The 18,371-nt window shown below is 41.9% G+C and overlaps 1 protein-coding gene across 2 annotated transcripts in view; it reads left to right on the top strand.

Annotated features, from left to right (window-relative positions):
- Nucleotides 1-18,371, top strand: part of kdm5c (lysine demethylase 5C) — a 31,703-nt gene that overhangs the window by 6,959 nt on the left and 6,373 nt on the right. The window contains exons 3-23 of one of the 2 annotated variants that reach the window (XM_086123728.1): nt 440-521; nt 622-740; nt 5,240-5,410; nt 5,519-5,653; nt 8,822-8,878; nt 12,168-12,291; nt 12,356-12,702; nt 13,184-13,342; nt 13,438-13,557; nt 13,648-13,806; nt 14,276-14,457; nt 14,536-14,698; nt 14,787-14,906; nt 14,985-15,179; nt 15,326-15,507; nt 16,305-16,429; nt 16,528-16,675; nt 16,742-16,832; nt 16,923-17,305; nt 17,373-17,511; nt 17,598-17,777. In XM_086123728.1, the coding sequence (XP_085979854.1) occupies nt 440-521; nt 622-740; nt 5,240-5,410; nt 5,519-5,653; nt 8,822-8,878; nt 12,168-12,291; nt 12,356-12,702; nt 13,184-13,342; nt 13,438-13,557; nt 13,648-13,806; nt 14,276-14,457; nt 14,536-14,698; nt 14,787-14,906; nt 14,985-15,179; nt 15,326-15,507; nt 16,305-16,429; nt 16,528-16,675; nt 16,742-16,832; nt 16,923-17,305; nt 17,373-17,511; nt 17,598-17,777 (3,381 nt within the window). The remainder of the gene's footprint in view (nt 1-439; nt 522-621; nt 741-5,239; nt 5,411-5,518; nt 5,654-8,821; nt 8,879-12,167; nt 12,292-12,355; nt 12,703-13,183; nt 13,343-13,437; nt 13,558-13,647; nt 13,807-14,275; nt 14,458-14,535; nt 14,699-14,786; nt 14,907-14,984; nt 15,180-15,325; nt 15,508-16,304; nt 16,430-16,527; nt 16,676-16,741; nt 16,833-16,922; nt 17,306-17,372; nt 17,512-17,597; nt 17,778-18,371) is intronic. The other variant, XM_086123738.1, reaches the window with a different exon arrangement.

The raw sequence follows: 18,371 nt of genomic DNA on the forward strand, positions 1-18,371 counted from the left end.
AAGCTAAAGACAATCTATGTTCTAAGTCATGTATGTCTTATCCTCTGGGTGTAATGATGAGTATTAGTGCTGTATTGATTTGCTCGGTGTTTTCTGGACTACGAGGGTGGTCATTGAAGGAAAATGAAACTTGTCTCAAGATACTGTACCTGAATACTCATAAATGTGGGCAATAAACGAAAAGACCACTGGTTAATTTCTAGTTGTTTTCGGTGCTGTCCTGACAGATTTTTTTCTTCACCTACTGCCTGTTTGCGTATGAGAATTTACAGAGGGACGAAGGCCCATGCGCTCCCATCCCCAACATCCAAATGTTCCACTACCTTGCATGAAAATGCTCTCCTCTTCGTCACGTCGATCTCATACTTGTTGTGTATGGGGAACAAGCAGAGACAGCTCACGACCAAAATGTTGATTGTGATGTTCTTGTTCTAAATAGGACTGGCAACCACCATTTTCAGTGGAGCTGGATACGTTCCGATTTACGCCACGCATCCAGAGGCTTAATGAACTGGAGGCAAGTCATTTATACACCCGGCTGTTTGATGTTGTTAGTTGAATTCAATGATTGAAGATGTTTTCACGGTCTTTGTTCTTTATGCCTCTTTGTTCCCCAGGCAGAGACTCGCGTGAAGCTTAACTATTTGGACCGCATTGCCAGGTTTTGGGAGATCCAGGCTTCCTCCTTAAAAATCCCGCATATCGAGAGGCGCATCCTTGATCTATTTGGTCTATCAAAGGTGAACATGAACTTAATCCTTTGAAAGTAAAACATCTATGACAGTGGTTCTTAAATGGGGGTCATAAAGGCACTTTGGGTGGTATGTAACATTTTAAAATATTTTTGAAAAGTAGCATCCAAGCAAATAATCTCCAGTTAAGCATAAGCCCAAGTTTCTCCCTAAATGCAAATACGCAGAAGTGAATCACCACAATGTTCAGTGTTGATGCTTCTTTTTAATTAAGAATGAATTATGGGATTTCCTGAAAAAAAAATCTTCAGTTTCAGCTTTTATTTAAAATTAATGATTTATTTTTGAGAACAGATCTGTACTGCACTGCAATTTGCCCAGTGCTCAAACTTCACGGATGATGTTAAAAACAGAATGTCAATGTTGCATCAACACCGCTCAGTAATGAAATAGCCTGTGTAGTCTAAAACTGATGTTTTAAAAAGGGCTGTTACCTTGATTCGACCCTGATTGGTTTCAATTTGAAATTGTAACCACGTCCTGACGTATTGCTTGAAGTTGACTGGTTGGAGTGCCCAGGCGAGCCAATTTTCTTCATCATTTTCCTCATCGCCTGCAAGATGGAATCACACTTCCCTCAGGTAGGCAAAAATTTCACATGATGGTATTTGATGATTTTTATTTTTCACCTATAACTTGGTTCCCACATCACTTTTCCTGATCATATTTTTAAAAACAGTTGTCAAAAGTTGTATTTTGTGTGATGTCATGCAGTTACATGGGCTACACGGCCAGTCGGGTTAATGAAGACGATATTTAACATGTTTTGGTTGATTACGGTGTGTAGGCAGCTTGAGCAGGGGTAGGGAACTCCGGTTCCTCGAGAGCCATAAACTGCCTGTTTTAGATCCCTCCTTAATCTGATTCAAACAATCAGTTCATCAGCAAGCTATGTAGAAGCCTGAAATGATTATGATCAATTGAATTAGGTGTGCTGGAATAGAGAGCTCTAAAACAGGCAGGATTTGGCTCTTGGGGAATCAGAGTTCTCTACCCTTGCTAGCAGCTGGAGTGTTGAGCTTCATGTGACTTTTTGGGGGACTGCTGAGTACTCTATTCAGTCAAATCAACATCAATTGTCTGCTGCTTGACAAACAATATGCCTAATCTCCAAATGTCCTTGAAGGAATTCGATTGTACTTATGTTTTGGTGCGAAAAGTTAACGTCCACATTATCTATGTCCGTGGAATTCTCACACACTTTCTCAATCTGGGAGACAAGGCCTCATCAATTTAAATTTATGTATTAACTTGCAAAAAAAAAAAAAATCCTCCAATTTTCTCATTTGGCGATGTAGGCCTACAGGAAATAGGCTCCACTGGGTTGTTTTGTATCCATATTCTTCTGTTTTCTTTTTTATAGCCAAGTAATTTTGAAGCTGGTTCAAAAACTCTGCAAGACCACCTGTCATCTGAACAGCCATCAGGTGATTAAAGCGTGTCCATGATGAAGTGTTCGGCCAACCAGCCAATGTCAAAGTGTTAAAATAAAGGCACCGTTCACGCACAGACAGATGCAACACTGTCCCGACCAGGGGTTTGCGTCTTGTCCAATATCTAATGTCCACTATTAACTGAATGCCAGAATGGAATGTTTGTGTCGATATGGCAAATGTTAACATCTTCATAACGATAAGGTATTTCTTTTTACCAGAAATGTTCTTAATTTCTATATTAATTATCTGTAAGCATTTAGAATAGAGGAGGATTTGTTCACTGTTATTGGCATGGGCAGTTTTTACATAAATGATGAAAGGATATACTACTGCTGTCTGAGGACCTGTCTGAAATGTATTTAATAAAAGAAATTTGACTTTAAATTTTGTAATGTTTTATTTATGACCGTGAGGCATTGGGTATTTTTGCTGATATTGTATAGTGTTGGCATGGCCATTGTGTGTTCATGCCAACACACAATAGTGTCATTATTGCTGCACTGTCAACAATAGTTTGTTGCTGTAACACAATTGAATGTTGACCATTGAACACACAAGTTAATGTTAGTCCAACATGGGTTACTGTGGACACTTTGCCTGCGTTCAAATGTACACCCTGTGTTGAATCAACACCAGTAGATTTGCACTGTATGATCCCAAGGAACGATGCTATGTTAATTTTCATGTGCGCAAATCTTTATTTGTAATTAATTTATTTATTTGTGTTTTTCTTGTTACAGTATACCACTGTATTTCCACTAAAAATGGGAGTTCCAAAGTTTAATAAATCAGACACCCATGGCACAACATTCAGTTTTAAGTCTTGGCTGAAAAAAATATTTGACAGAGGGTGCCTCATTGAAAAAAGGTTGAGAACCACTGGCCTATTGTTTATCTGGATGCCTTGTAGAGTTGTCCCAATCTGATCACATGACTGGAAATGACAGAATTTTATGCTGATCTGTATTAGCTCGAAAACATGGGTTCTTTTTATTTATTTATTTTTGGGTCATTGTCTTGATTTTTATCGGTCACAAAGCGACAAATTAATCCAAGGGTATAAAGATTTTACTAAATGGAACAGCAATCACTGTTAAAAGTTGTGTGTTTTAGAGCACAGTATCTTTTTTTCTTAAGTACCAATAGTTCAAGAATAACAGAGCAAAAATACTTATATCCAACTTTTATATGAACTGCTTATAATCAAGAGGGTCACGGAATATGTGTGGGTGTTTGAATATGGGTTGTTTTCAAAGTATGGTCCAGAAGTGTGACGTGGGAGCCGACAAATGTATCAAAATGATACGTTTTAAGTCAAATCCTGTTCTGTGTGCTCTGAATAAACTTTACTGACCCCTTTGCTCACAAGACATTGTTGACTGTCATGATCACCTCCATTGTGTCACCTTGGAGCATTTGTTATCAAGCACCTAGTGTTCAAGTGGAAAAAAATATTACATTTAAACATCTTCACTACCTTAAAAAACATTCAGTTGAAAACTGGTAGAAATGACCAATTGTAGGGTGAAAATTAACTAAATGGTAAAAAAAATGCCGATCAGTTACATAGTGCTACAGTAGACACAAAGGAATTATCAGTACCGTATTTTCCGCATTAAAAGGCGGACTGGATTATGAGGCGCACCTTCAATGAATGGGCTATTTTTAATTTCATATATTGGACGCACAATCTACAATGCAGCCACTAGATGGAGCTACGCTCCTTCCTTTCGACCGAGGCGTTCATGACCACCTCCGAAAAACGTAAATTAACGATTCCTTCAATGAAACTATGAAAATTGAAAATAATGCATCAAAACAGAAAATCAAGCGAGGAAATCACAAAATCAATTCTATAGCCCCCCTTGGCATTATCTTGAGCGTAGCTCCAACAGAACAATCAGATGTCAGTACAGTAAAATGTAGAAAATCAGATGTCAGTAAAATGTTGGAGACTGGGCTGTCTCAGAAGTGTTTGTTAATTTCTTTGTTGTGTATTCATCAACGAGGAAATCACAAAATGACTTCTGTAGGGGGGGCCATAGAATTTATTTTGTGATTTCCTCTATTAATTTTCTGTTTTGATGCATTATTTTCACTTTCGTAGTTTCATTGAAGTAATCGTTAATTTACGTTTTTCGGAGGCAGTCATGAACGCCTCTCAAGTCGAACGGAAGAAGAGAAGGCACGGAGACGGACATTGTATTTGTTGAGACTGTGAAAACCATTACGTTTAAAAAAAAAAACACCACAGCTCTCCTTTTTTCGGAGCTACAACAAATCTTATTGAATAAAGCCGCGACACAGTTCACTGAACCAACAGCAAGTTAGAACATTGTAAGCATGTCTCCAGCAAGGAGCCATTTTGGAGGCGACATATTACCGTAATGACCATATACAAGGCGCAACGGATTTTAAGGTGCGCTGTGAGCTTTTAACAAAATGGAAGACTTTTTGCTTTGCCTTATAGTGCGGGAAAATACGGTATTTGCTTCGTAAAATAAGTCATTCCAACAGTTGAACTGTGTGCCGTTCAAATGCTGCCGCTCGCATGCAAGAATTAAGATAAACTAAAAATATAGTCTGTGCAACTGGTTTGAAATAATGTATCTATTTAGTTATTTTTTTGGTTTGTTACCACTAAAAAGGACACCATGCTTGAGACACAGTTTACTTGGTCAACATAGAATGAAGCAAAAGAGTTAAAAAAAATGTTAACATCGTATTTTGCAGCGAACAAAGTGAACTTCCGGATCGGCATACTTGGGTCATCTGGCTATAAGTGGTCGCAAGGGCTATTTTTCACCACTCAAAATACATTCCCACACAAAGACGGCACAAAAGTCAGTCAAGTTGTCTAACTTGATCTCCGCTGTATTTCTGCAATTATCTGAGCAGTGAAATCCGGCAATTGAGATGTAGAATGCATTTTGCATTTGACTCTTTATTGGCAGATCTTCAAAATCAAGTGACTGGACTTGCATTTAAAAAAAAAAAAAAAAAAAAAAAAGTTGTTGGATGTCCCTAAATGCCTTACTCTTGGTGTTCCAGGTTGTCTCTGATGAAGGCGGTTTTGAGATGGTCTGCAAAGAACGACGCTGGGCCCGTGTAGCTCAGAGGCTCGGCTACCCTCCTGGCAAGAACATCGGTTCTCTTCTGCGCTCACATTATGAGAGGATTGTCCACCCCTTTGAAATGTTCCAGTCTGGTGCCAGCTTGCCGGTATCACTCAATGCTCAGCTACCTTTTTATTTTTCATTTGGGGGCGAGGAGTAATAACGGTCTGTGACAAAAATCACTTTCAATTTTTCTCTTTGATGGATTTCACAGCATTGCAAGCCAAAGCACTACGATGGTGAGGATGTGGACAAGGAGTACAAGCCCCACTCCATCCCTCTGCGTCAGTCTGTGCACCCATCTAAAATGAGCAGTTATGGGCGCCGAGCCAACCGCTGCCAACCAGATGTAAGTCAAAGCACTGAGTAATCAGTTGTCATAATGATCATATTCTGTAGTCATTACCTGATCATACGTTGAGGATTACATATTCATGTTTCTTAACTGGTAAAGTTTTACCTGATTGTGTTATGAGCAAGTCACTTATTCAAAGAGGCATTATTACTGCAAATTTCCCCATTGTGGGACAAATAAAGGTTTTCTTATCTTATTTCTAAACTGTGACACGGTACAAGTGTGAAATTGACTTGGCGCATTATTTTCAGTAGCCTTCAGTCTGTCCTGAAGTAAAACAGCTGATGTCCAACAGTTCTTAAGAATCAGTTTCACTGTTTATTTCCTTTGCATGTCATTGTTTTATGTCCAGCTAACTTTTGAGTTTCCAGGAATTCCGTTCGTTTGACTGTGGTTTCCCCATCACTGAAACACACATTGGTTATTTAATTCATGGATCTTGATTGGGAAAGGAAACGCATGGTTTTCTATGACGCACGAGGTGTGTCAAAGGTTCCAGGACTGGTGTCACAGAAGGCATTTCAAATCCAAATTGCAAGGTGTCCTCTTGGAAATAATCTCACGAGAGGCTAACACATCCTCACAGTCTTCACTGCCTCAGCTGGAAGGATTCTTCCAGGATCCTCGGCATCGCGATCATCACAGCCATCTTGATATTGTCCACATCTTTAAAATGGAACCCCTTGGTTAGCCTTTCTTGAGCTTGGTAAAGAAGAGAACACATTTCACTGAGCCAGGTTGGGCAAGCAGACAGGGTGCTGCAGAGCAGCGAAGAAATGTCTGATGCTCAAGATGTGAGGGGGCACGTCGTCGTGGTAAGACCGCCACGTTATATGCGAACGGCACTCAAGTAGAGGAGGGACTGAGCCTCTGGTGGCACCTGCTCTTATATCTACCCTGCGTCACTCAGGGGTCATTGATTTCATCATTGGTATGCATAATTGGCCACACCTTGCTCTGTCACTCCCTCTGGCGTTCAGCAGGGATCAAATATAACTGCAGGATCAGTTTATGGATGTGCTGCTGGATCATCTTCCTCGCATTGCTGAAAAAAAAGTTTAGCTTTGAAGTATAGCTTGTGACACCAGCCCTGGAACTTTCCAACACTGCGGCGTTTTGTTAGACACTACCATCTTACAGCGGTGCCTTGCGATACTGAAGTCCTGACTAAAGAGTATTTTGAGATACAAGCTGTCATCTGGCTGATTCCCCCACCCTCTATTGATTTGCTGTGCTAAACCATGAGATGTCAGCACTAAAGCCCATATCCCACTCAACGGTGAACAGTTGTGACTGTTGGTAAAGGGAGCAATATGCACATTAGTTAAATTTAGTAAATGTTCGCAAAACATTCGCCAGGTGTCTGTCAACTGTTTGTTTTTTCTTATCGCTAGGAAATTTTGGTCATGTTCAAAATTCTCTCGACAAGAAAAGTACAGGCAAACGTCTGGCGACCAATTAGTGATCATTTGCGACCTTGAATGAACTCTGACGAGAATGCAACATTCGTAAACACTTGCAAATGTTCACCACTCAGTGGGATAGGGGTTTAAATGGTGGCAATGAAATCAATTCGGTTCACTTCACATCCATCCATCTTCTACCGCTTATCCGAGGTCGGGTCGCGGGGGCAACAGTTTTAGTAGGGAAGCCCAGACTTCCCTCTCCCTAGGCACTTCTTTTAGCTCTCCCCGGGGGATCCCGAGGCGTTCCCAGGCCAGCTGGGTGACATAGTCTCTCCAGCGTGTCCTGGGTCGTCCTCTGGGTCTCCTCCCGGTGGGGCATGCCCTGAACACCTCACCAGGTGGCATCCGAATCAGATGCCCGAGCCACCTCATCTGGCTCCTCTCGATGTGGAGGAGAAGCGGCTCGACTCTGAGCCCCACCCGGATAACCGAGCTTCTCACCCTATCACTAAGGGAGAGCCCGGACACCCTGCTGAGAAAACTCATTTCGGCCGCTTGTATCCGGGATCTCGTTCTTTCGGTCACGACCCATAGCTCGTGACTATAGATGAGTGATGGAACATAGATCGACCGGTAAATTGAGAGCTTCACCCTATGGCTCAGCTCCTTCTTTACCACGACAGACCGATACAAAGTCCGCATGCATTACACCAGACGCTGCACCGATCCGCCTGTCGATCTCTCGCTCCCTCCTACCCTCACTTGTGAACAAGACCCCAAGATATTTTAACTCCTCCACTTGGGGCAAGATCTCCTCCCCGACCCGGAGGGGGCATTCCACCCTTTTTCACTTCACAATAATCAACAATTTGGCAAATTCACCTAAAAATGGCATTTCCATTTGATTTGGTTTGATGGTGTTTTGAGTTACGAGTGTGGACATGGAGTAGATTCCTATCCCAAGGCACCGTTGTACAAGTATTGACAGAGCAATTAATAAAAATGTCATTGAGATCTATGGATGCCAGAATAATCAATCAACCAAATGGCCTTGAATGCATCTTGGTCAATATTCCATTGGACATCGGGAATTCTGTTAAAAAAAACGTTATTTATGGCGCTTGTGGCAAGTTATGTCAGTCCTTGGTCTGCCATTGTTGTTCAGTGGTTGCGTGATGATGGAACACAAAAACCGCAGCCACCTTTTGGTTCCATCTGCAAGCCATCCTGTTGCTGTCCTCTCACGCCAAATGGAAGGAAGCGGCATCTGTTGTTTTACGTTCATTTTGTCACCTGCTTGAAGCTCTATGTCAAATCTGCATCAAGTCCTCCATATTGTGCTGATGCTGTTTTGCTGTTAACTGCTCATTGCTCAATCCAGTATGTCTCTGACTGGAAGATGTGACAGAACACTCGGGTCGCATCCAAGCTTGCTTTGCTGACATCCTGCAGTGCACCTGTGCCTTAACTTGCTGTTGTTTCTGTCTGCTTACCACTTGGTTGCATTTTCCCCAGCTACTTGAACGGAGATTTGTATCTAATTAAGAAATCTTTACAAGCAATTGTCATGTCATTTTGAAGGAAAACTATTCCTTCAATATGACATTAGGGATGATGACTGAAGAGAGATGGACAAGAGTCTGAAAATTTGGTTTTTCACCACGGATACAAGATCCAGCTCTTCCCTGACTGTCCCATCTGTCCTCTCCTTCCTCCTGGCTTAGTTTATCGTTGCTATTGTTGTGTCCCCTTGCAGGGTCCAGAGGATCCGAACCTCCATCCTCTCACCACTGGTTCTCAACTCATCTCAGCGGTACTGCCTCTTGAGCATACGAGCTCACCCTGAGCCCCTACTTTACTTCTTTCACTTCCCACTACACAATTCTTGTAATAATCCATGTTTTAAAAAAATCTCTCTCTCTCTCTCTCTCTCTCTCTCTCTATATATATATATATATATATATATATATATATATATATATATATATATATGCGTGTGTGTGTGTATATATATATATATATATATATATATATATATATATATATTTATTTATTTTTTATATTTCACTAACACGTAATATCGACAACATTTATAACTCTCTGGTAGGGATACCACACTTAACGTGGCTCTTTCTGACAGGGTGGTGTGCACAGTGGTATCGTAATAAGGTAGTTTACTCACATTTTAACACGAGAGTCCTCATTTACCTGCCCAGACTTTGGCAATGGCTGTTGGGGTTACTGCAATTTCCAGGACTTTAAAGAGAAATCAATATAAGGGTTTTTGTTTTGTTTCTTTCTGGGTCCTTAGTTGTTTTGTGATATCTCCAAGTAGTTTGCCATTTTGCATCCTTGCCTGCCATTCATACTCAAACGAGCTGTGAATGACACACAGTTTTCATTTTATATCCAGATGTCAACTTCTGACTGATTATATTTTTGTCGTTTTTAGTTGCGCTTAAAATTCTCGAAGTTGGGTTGCCCAACTGTGATCTTTGTCAGATTGTTTTGCCATTGGTCTAGCTGCAGTGCACCAAGGCTCACTTTGGCTGAAGAAGCTAGGTTTTCCTTCATCGTATTTGAATCTGTGTCATGGTTGGTACCATGAATTATGAGTGCATCAACTTAACCCTCAAGACTATGAAGAATGACTTTCCTGGTCCTAACTTACCAACCAGAAAAAGTGTTGTCACATCTGGTCAGAATAAAAGGTTGCATTTTGACTGCACATCAAATATTTGTTGGGCAGACGGGGAAGGGGAAAAACAGGAACAATGCACAGCCTTAGCTCCACCTTACCTCTCTCTCAGACCAGACTCCACCTTACCCCTCTCTCGGACCAGAGATTATTAGTGGTACCAAGAACTACACGGAGGCTCAGAGGGGATCGAGCCTTTTCCGTTGCTTGTCCCTGTCTTTGGAATGACAACCGAACATTCGGCAAGCCCCCTCGCTGCCCATCTTTAAAATTCGTCTCAAAACTAATTTTTATTCTTTAAATTTTGACTCAGCATGACTCAGACTTGATTTTTAGTTGTACTGTTTTTGCGCTTTCTACTATCTTTGTTATTCATTTATTGTTGTATATATGCTCCATGTACAGTATTTTTTTTAAAGTGCTCTATAAATACAGTTAAGTTGAGTGCAGCTTGTTTTAGAATGCCTAATGTATAATGGTTGCTTTTTGCATATGGTGTATTTGGGCCTATTTTCCAAGCTCTATTATCAGTTAATTTAGTGTGGGTCTCGTTGCTTTTTAAACCGTTGTCTACTGTGCTGCAGAGCCCATGAGAGTATTGTTCATTTTGTTTGACTCCGTATTAATGGACTACTTGGACATAGAGTGTATCTGGAAAGTATTCAATTAAAGTTTTTCAAAAGATTTTTGCAAATGTATGGGGGAATAAGAAATGACATGTCGTGCAGTATTCACAGCCTTTGCCATGAAGCTTGTGTTGGCGCTCGATGGTATCCTGTTTCCACTGATCATTCTTGAGATATTTTGATAGCTCATTTGATGTTTAAATGCTGTTGGTCAGGCATGATTTCAAAAAGCACACCAAATAAGGTCCAACAGTTTGTTGTCCATGTCAGTGCAAATCAAGCAAAAATTGCCTCTAGACCTCCCAAGGCACCAATGTGGAGATCGGCACAGAACAATTTCTGCTGCTTTGAAGTTCCCAATGAGCACAATGGAAGAATGGAAGTAGTTCTGAACCACCAGGACTCTTCCTAGAATTGGCTGGCCATCCAAACAGAGTGATGAAGTCTGCATGGTGACCAACACCCTGATGGTTACCTTGTCAAAAATCCAGTGTTCCAGACGGATAACCATCTCAACTCTGCAGCAACCCACCAGTTAGGCATGTACTGTAGATTGGTTAGACAGAAGCCCCGCTAGTAAAATGCACATAGCAGCCTGCCTGGAGTTTGGCATAAAATCACCAGAAAGGTTCTCAGTCCACAAGAGGCAAAATTCTCCGCTCCGATAAGACAAAGAATTTAAGTCTTTGGCATATGCCAGACGTCATTTTTAGAGGAAACGAGGCACCTCTCATCATCTGGCCAATAGTGTCCCAACAGTGAAGCATATTGGTGGCAGCATCATGCTGTGGGGATGTTGTATAGCTGCAGGACTATGGAGACTTGTCAGGATTGAGGGAAAGATGAATGCACCAATGTAGAGAGACATTCTGGATTAACGCCTGCTCCAGAGCACTCTTGACCTCATACTGGGGCGATGGAATATCTTTCAGCAAGAGACGGATCTTCAAAATGCAGCCAAATCAAAGGAGTCGTCTGATTTGAACATCTGAAAATGGCTTTGCACTGGTGACGCTCTGCTATCCAACCTGGAGGAGATTGAGAGGTGCTGCAAAGAGGAATCTCCAAGCCTGCCCAGAGATGTGCCAAGCTTCTGACATAAAAAAACTTAAGGCTGTAATTTCTGCCAAAGGTGCAACAATGTAATTTCTGCCAAAGGTACAACAATGAAGTACTGTGCAAAGGCAGTGAATGCTTTTGCAAAATTCTCTATCCATCTTTTTGTTGTGTGTAAAATTTGGACCGGAAAAATTGAAATGATTCAATTTTGTAGTCTAGCGTTAAAATAACACACTGTGGAAAGTTACGTGATTACTACCTGAATTTGGATTTGTTGAACTGATACGCGGTGTAAACGTCATTTCATGACAAATGAGAGCATTTGAATGTTTTTTTGGAAATGGAAGATGGTGTTATATGGTCGCATAATTTTAAACAAATGTTTGACTTTTGCAGTACAAGAGTGATTTGACGGATCACACCTCCTTTATACTGCAGTGGCATGCTTCCATGTCTGTTGAATGAATTTAAAGTGGTTTTGTGAATCATTAGTGTTCTAGTTATGCTTGTAGCTTCTTTGGAATCTATGTTTTGGTGATGGGTCTTAACTTTCAAGCTTTCCTTATTGTCTAACGTAGCTAGAATAACCCCATTTTGCACTGCTTGTGATCTTGATTTTTGTCTGCATTCGGCCACACTGCTTTGCTCTGAGTGCTTTGAAGAGCAGCGGCAGCCTGTCCAATCTTTCCTGATGACTGTGTCCTTTGACTTATTCTCAGCCTGAACCTACTGAGGAAGACATAGAGAAGAACCCAGAATTGAAGAAGCTGCAGATCTATGGCGCCGGGCCCAAGATGATGGGACTTGGACTTGTTGCACGAGACAGAGGCATTAGGAAGAAGGGTAAGAGATACACAACTTCAATCCTTCATGCATTCCAATGACTACTTTTAATCCTTTCCTCCAGATGAACTGCCTCAAACTGTGACTGTCATGGACAGCACACCATCTGTTCCTGGTGTCATTTGTGTAAAAGGGGAGCCTCTGCTTACACAAGACCAACCGACCGAAGAGTGCTCTGCCACCCCCCAGGTTTCCCCTGCCAGCATCCCGGTCAAAACAGAAGTCAAAACAGAAGTCAAAGCAGACGTCAAAGCAGAAGTCAAAGCAGAGGCCGAGTCAGAAGTGAAGACTGAAGTTAAGAGAGAAGAATTGGAGGAGCATCGTCATAAAGAAAGCCGCCAACATTTTACAGATGGTCCATGCACCAAAATGACAATGAGGCTACGACGCACCCTCAACAATATGCAGAGTGTAAGTAACCAAAGGATGATCCACCCAGATAAATCATTTATGAATCCTTTTTGAGCGACCATCTTCAAAAATAAAAATCAACCATTATGATTGACTCCAAAGATCGCGATACGTTTTTGAGGGAAATTTGCTGTAGACAACAGCGCCTAATTGAATTCTTGTACAATCATCAATTGAAACATGGAGCAATCAAAACACTGAACAAAAGACATCCTTACAAATTATGTTGTATGAAATCTCTTTAGTTGGACCTACCCTGTGATTTAATATTCTATACTGGAGTATCAAATGAAGGATGTTTCGTAGAAGAAACCTGTGTACATGAATGAAATATGAAGAATAGCACATTGACTATTGTAACGAATATTGTAACCTTGTAATATTTTTAGCCACTATATTCAGAGGAATCAAGCATTGTCTCAATTTTGGAGTGTTTTAAATAATATGCCCATTTACCTCTCTGAAATACGTTCTGTCAAAGGTGGATTCCTTTGTGTGTCGGATGTGTGGTCGCGGAGATGATGACGAGAAACTCCTGCTGTGTGATGGGTGTGATGACAACTATCACACTTACTGTCTGCTGCCCCCTCTCACTGATCCTCCCAAAGGCAACTGGCGATGCCCAAAGTGTGTTGCCGAAGTAAGTTGTAGCTTAATCAAATTTAAAAAAGCTCTGATGCATGACGAGGATCCCATCAGATCAGACTTATTCCTGATATGCATGACTTTTTGCAGGAGTGCAAGAAGCCATCAGAAGCGTTTGGCTTTGAACAAGCAACTCGTGAGTACAGTCTGCAGACTTTTGGGGAGATGGCCGACGCATTCAAAGCAGATTACTTCAACATGCCTGTCCATGTAAGGACACTCGCAAACTACTGAGCAGTGTGGCTCTGCCGCAATGATGAGAGAGAGAAGGGCGTTCATCTTTGTGTGCTTCCCTTGTAGATGGTTCCCACCGAGCTTGTGGAGAGGGAGTTCTGGAGGTTAGTTAGCAGCATTGAGGAGGATGTGACTGTCGAGTATGGAGCAGATATCCACTCCAAAGAGTTTGGCAGCGGCTTCCCAATGAACAATGGCAAGCGGATTCTGACAAAAGAGGAGGAGGTGTGCTTGCTTGTTTTGTGACATTTGTGTCTATGGTTCCCACTTAGAAAAGCAAAACTTTGACATTTCCGTACCAGGGAAAGAAAAGTTAGTTCCTTTCAAATGCCTGTAGTTTTGTTTATCCAAGGTCTATATAAAAATTACCCACCGGTCATACATTGTTAAAGTTAACAATAGTCATGGATGTTCATTGTTTTTAGTTAGACTGAATATCTTGGAATGCCCTGGAGGCCTTCAAATTTCTATCGGACAATTATAACTCAATTATTGGTCATTTGAATTATGAGGTTCACATACATATATCACCATGTCCATACCTTTCTTTTCATCATCATCAGACTGCGTAGAATATAATAGTAGAAACATAATAATATATATAATAATAAATAATGAATACAGTTGTGCTATATTATGCAAGTCCAGGCAAACTCTTAAGTGATTCATGCTGTTCAACCTGTGCACCTGTCAGGACTACGCCCGCAGTGGCTGGAACTTGAATGTTATGCCCGTACTGGAGCAGTCTCTCCTGTGCCATATTAATGGCGATATCTCTGGGATGAAGGTGCCTTGGCTTTATGTTGGCATGGTTTTCTCCGCTTTCTGCTGGCACATTGAGGATCATTGGAGCTACTCCATCAACTACCTGCACTGGTACAGGACGCACACTGTTTGTTTATTACTTTCAAATAAATTGAGACCTTGAATACTGACATGATTGATCGTCGACAGGGGCGAACCCAAAACCTGGTATGGAGTACCTTCAGTAGCTGCTGAGCGACTAGAGGGGGTGATGAAGAAACTGACTCCCGAGTTATTTGAGTTCCAGCCTGACCTTTTGCACCAGTTGGTCACAATCATGAACCCAAACATCCTCATGGCTCATGGTGTACCGGTCAGTATCTTCATGTGCACATTCTGTAGTCTGAATTTGGACCATTTATGCGACTGCTTTTTGAAATGACTGGTTGGTGAAATGACAGGTTGTCAGGACCAACCAGTGTGCCGGCGAATTTGTCATCACTTTCCCCAGAGCATACCACAGTGGTTTCAACCAGGGATATAATTTTGCAGAAGCGGTCAACTTCTGTACAGCAGACTGGGTAAGTGTCCAAATGCAGTTCTCCAGAAGTGAGACTTGACAATCAGGATGACGTCACTGTTTTGTTGTTTTCTTACAGCTACCTGCCGGTCGTTCCTGCATTGAGCATTATCGACGCCTACGGAGGTATTGCGTATTCTCTCACGAAGAGCTCACTTGTAAAATGGCAGCCAGTCCAGAGAAGCTAGATCTTAATCTTGCTGCAGCGACACACCGGGAAATGTTTATTATTGTTCAGGAGGAGAGAAAGCTCCGGAAAGCTCTGATGGAAAGGGTAAGAGTCTGCAAAAATGTTGATCTCTTCTTGGAATCCTTTTTCTCTGCTTTGAGTTTGTCATATATTCATTTGCTCTAATAGACTGGTCTGCAAAAAACGGAAAGCATTCTTGACGAAAGTCTCAACATGTATTCTGCATGCAGGGCATCACTGAAGCAGAGCGTGAGGCGTTTGAGCTGTTACCTGATGATGAGCGACAGTGTGACAAATGCAAGACAACGTGTTTCCTCTCAGCACTGGCTTGTTCAACCTGCCCAGAGCGTCTGGTGTGCCTATATCACACTCAGGATCTGTGCAACTGCCCCATTGACAAACTCTACCTCAGGTGCTTGCACTGTTTTTAGTTTATTATTTTTATTATTATTTTTTGTTGTTTTCCTTGACATGTGGCTTCAGTACCGTATTGGTCCGAATATAACTGTGGTTTTTTTTGCATTGAAATAAGACTGAAAACGTGGGGGTCATCTTATATTCGGGGTCTAGATATTATACCCATCCACGACGCTAGATGGCGCCAGATACCATTGAAGCGAATGCTGAACTTGACTCCCAGGCCAAAGCGAACCCCTGTCACGAAGAAGAAAAAATAAAAATAGCGGTAGCACAAAGAAGAAAAATAAAAAATAGCGGTAAGAAAGAAAAGAGACGAAAATAATAGAAGAGATAACAGAAAATGGAGAAACATAGCGACAATCTGGAGAAAAGTGGGTGGAAGATCGGCCAGGTTAACCGGCAGCTGAGGAGAAGTTATAATGTAATTTACATTTCAAAAACCAGAAGCCATTCATTTACGAATGTGATTGCACTTTACATATTTAAATGTTCAGATATTAAGATTTGAATGAGGCAAAATTATCATGCTTTTTCTCTCAAATATATTGTTAGAATCATTTGTTTCAGATGTACTGTAATTATTATCTGAGTAAAAAAAAATTTGGTGTTCAAAAAGTCTTTTTTCAAACTTGAGTCTTGAAAAAGAGGGGTTTGTCTGATAATCAGGGCCGTCTTATATTCGGGCCAATACGGTAATTAAACAGCCTCTGTCTTCCGGTTTGATATCACATGCACTGGCAAACATAAAACTGCAATCGCAGAATTACAATTTTGCGGTATGATTTGCAGGTACAGATACACCCTGGATGAGTTGTTGGCCATGTTACACCGCTTAAAGGTTCGCTCTGAGTCCTTTGATTCCTGGGCCAACAAAGTAAAAGAGGCGCTTGAGCATGAGGATGGAAACAAGATAGGTAGGAAACCACCACTCCCATTACTGACATTTTCGAGGGTTTCTACAGAAACGGAGAGTAGAATCGAGCTGAATGTGTGGTACCTAATTCAATTCCAGGAATTGATTACTTGGAGACACTCAAGACCGAAGCAGCAGAAAGAAAGTTCCCTGACAATGAACTTCTACGTAAACTCAACACTGTTCTCAAAGACATAGAGTACTGCCAACAGAAGAGCACTGAACTCCTTGCTAACTCAAAGACCAGGTGAGATGGAGGAAGCATATCATGTGTATTAGTCATATCAGAACATTTACTCATTTCTGTTTTTAGTGGCACAAAAATGACTTTGGCGGAACTGAAATCATTGATAGAGACTATGCAAAACCTGCCCTGTGTGATGGGTCAACTGGAGGAAGTGCAGGTAATTAACCCCATGCTCATCGATTTGACTTACAACTTCATATTTAATAAAAATCATTTGCTTTAATCAATGACATTTTTCCCCATCAAGGCGGTTCTGCAGGTGGTGAGCGATTACCAGAGCCGGGCTCAGGAATTGGTCAATGACCGCGACTGGAGGAGGAACTCTGCACCAGCAGAGCTGTTGCAGATGTTGCTGGAGCAAGGAGCTCAGCTGCCTGTCGTGGTGCCAGAGTGTAATCTGCTTCAGGGCCTTCAGGAATTGGGGCGCTGGCTGGCAGAGGTCAGGCGCACTTTGGGCACAGAAGGGGGCGAGAGGCCAGAGGTTACGTTGGCAGTGTTGAGAAATCTGATTGAGGCAGGCTGCAACGTGCCTCAAAGCGCATCTGTGGACACAGCCATGGCGGAACTGCAGGAGCTGCTCACTATTGCGGAACGTTGGGAGGAGAAAGCACAGATCTGTCTTGAACAAAGGTACGCTTGCATAAATACGGAGGAGTATGGGTGGACTACACATCAACTTGCCAATTTTCTTCCCCAGGCAAAAGCATCCTCTCTCAACACTGGAGGCGATTGTGAACGAGGCTCAGCTTATACCTGTGAAGTTGCCAAACATTCAAGCTTTGCAGGGCTGTCTAAACCGCGCACGTGCTTGGGTAACAGACCTGGAGGAAATCCAGGTAAAATAGCACCGGTGTCTGTTCAAGTGGTTGGTGTAATTCGGGCTTGTGTCATAATGCTTTTGGTTTTTGGCAACTTGTCATAGAATGGAGAGCATTACCCGTGCTTGGATGATTTGGAGGGCCTGGTGGCCATTGGAAGGGACCTGCCCGTCTTCATGGAGGAGCTGCGACAGCTGGAGCTCCAAGTGGCGAGCGCTCACTCCTGGAGGGACAAGGCCACCAAGACTTTCTTGAAGAAGAGCAGTCAGCACAGCCTACTAGAGGTGACCTACCACTCAGAATGCCTGCTGTGTGCCAAGCAACACGGCTGAGCCTGAATAAACTGTCACGCAGTGTGCGGGTTTCAGCAACTGTATTGGCATTGCAATGTGACAAATGTTACGACTAATCAAAAATGCACTTAAGATTTCACACACAAAGAAAAAACAAGCTGAATGTAGACCTCACCAGGCACCGCCAAGCTGTAAAATGCTGTATTTTCATGACCATACGCATTAAAAGATGTAGTGTCAGTTACGGATGCTATTTCTGTATTTAACACATAAACAGGACCCGTATTATTGGACGCAGGCATGGTAAAATGTATGATGGCTTAAACAATACGGTAGCATGCAAGCACGCTAGCATATGTTTTTAAAAAGGCACGGGGAGCAAAACTGAGTTCGGTTGTACTTTATTGAAGTATTTAACGAAGTACTCGCATTCTTTTTTTTGATCAGTCCTCATCATCGAATCCGTCAAAGCTCTCGTCGTTTGTAGCCAAAATGAACAGATCGCAACTTCACTTTGGCCAATTCTGTCCAATACCATGGCAACCAAGCACAACAGTAAAAGCATACTTCATGTTGTGCATATTG

This window comes from Hippocampus guttulatus, chromosome 1 (assembly GCF_054856545.1).
Source record: "Hippocampus guttulatus isolate MCC_2025c chromosome 1, RoL_Hgut_1.0, whole genome shotgun sequence".
In the NCBI taxonomy this organism is placed as follows: domain Eukaryota; kingdom Metazoa; phylum Chordata; class Actinopteri; order Syngnathiformes; family Syngnathidae; genus Hippocampus; species Hippocampus guttulatus.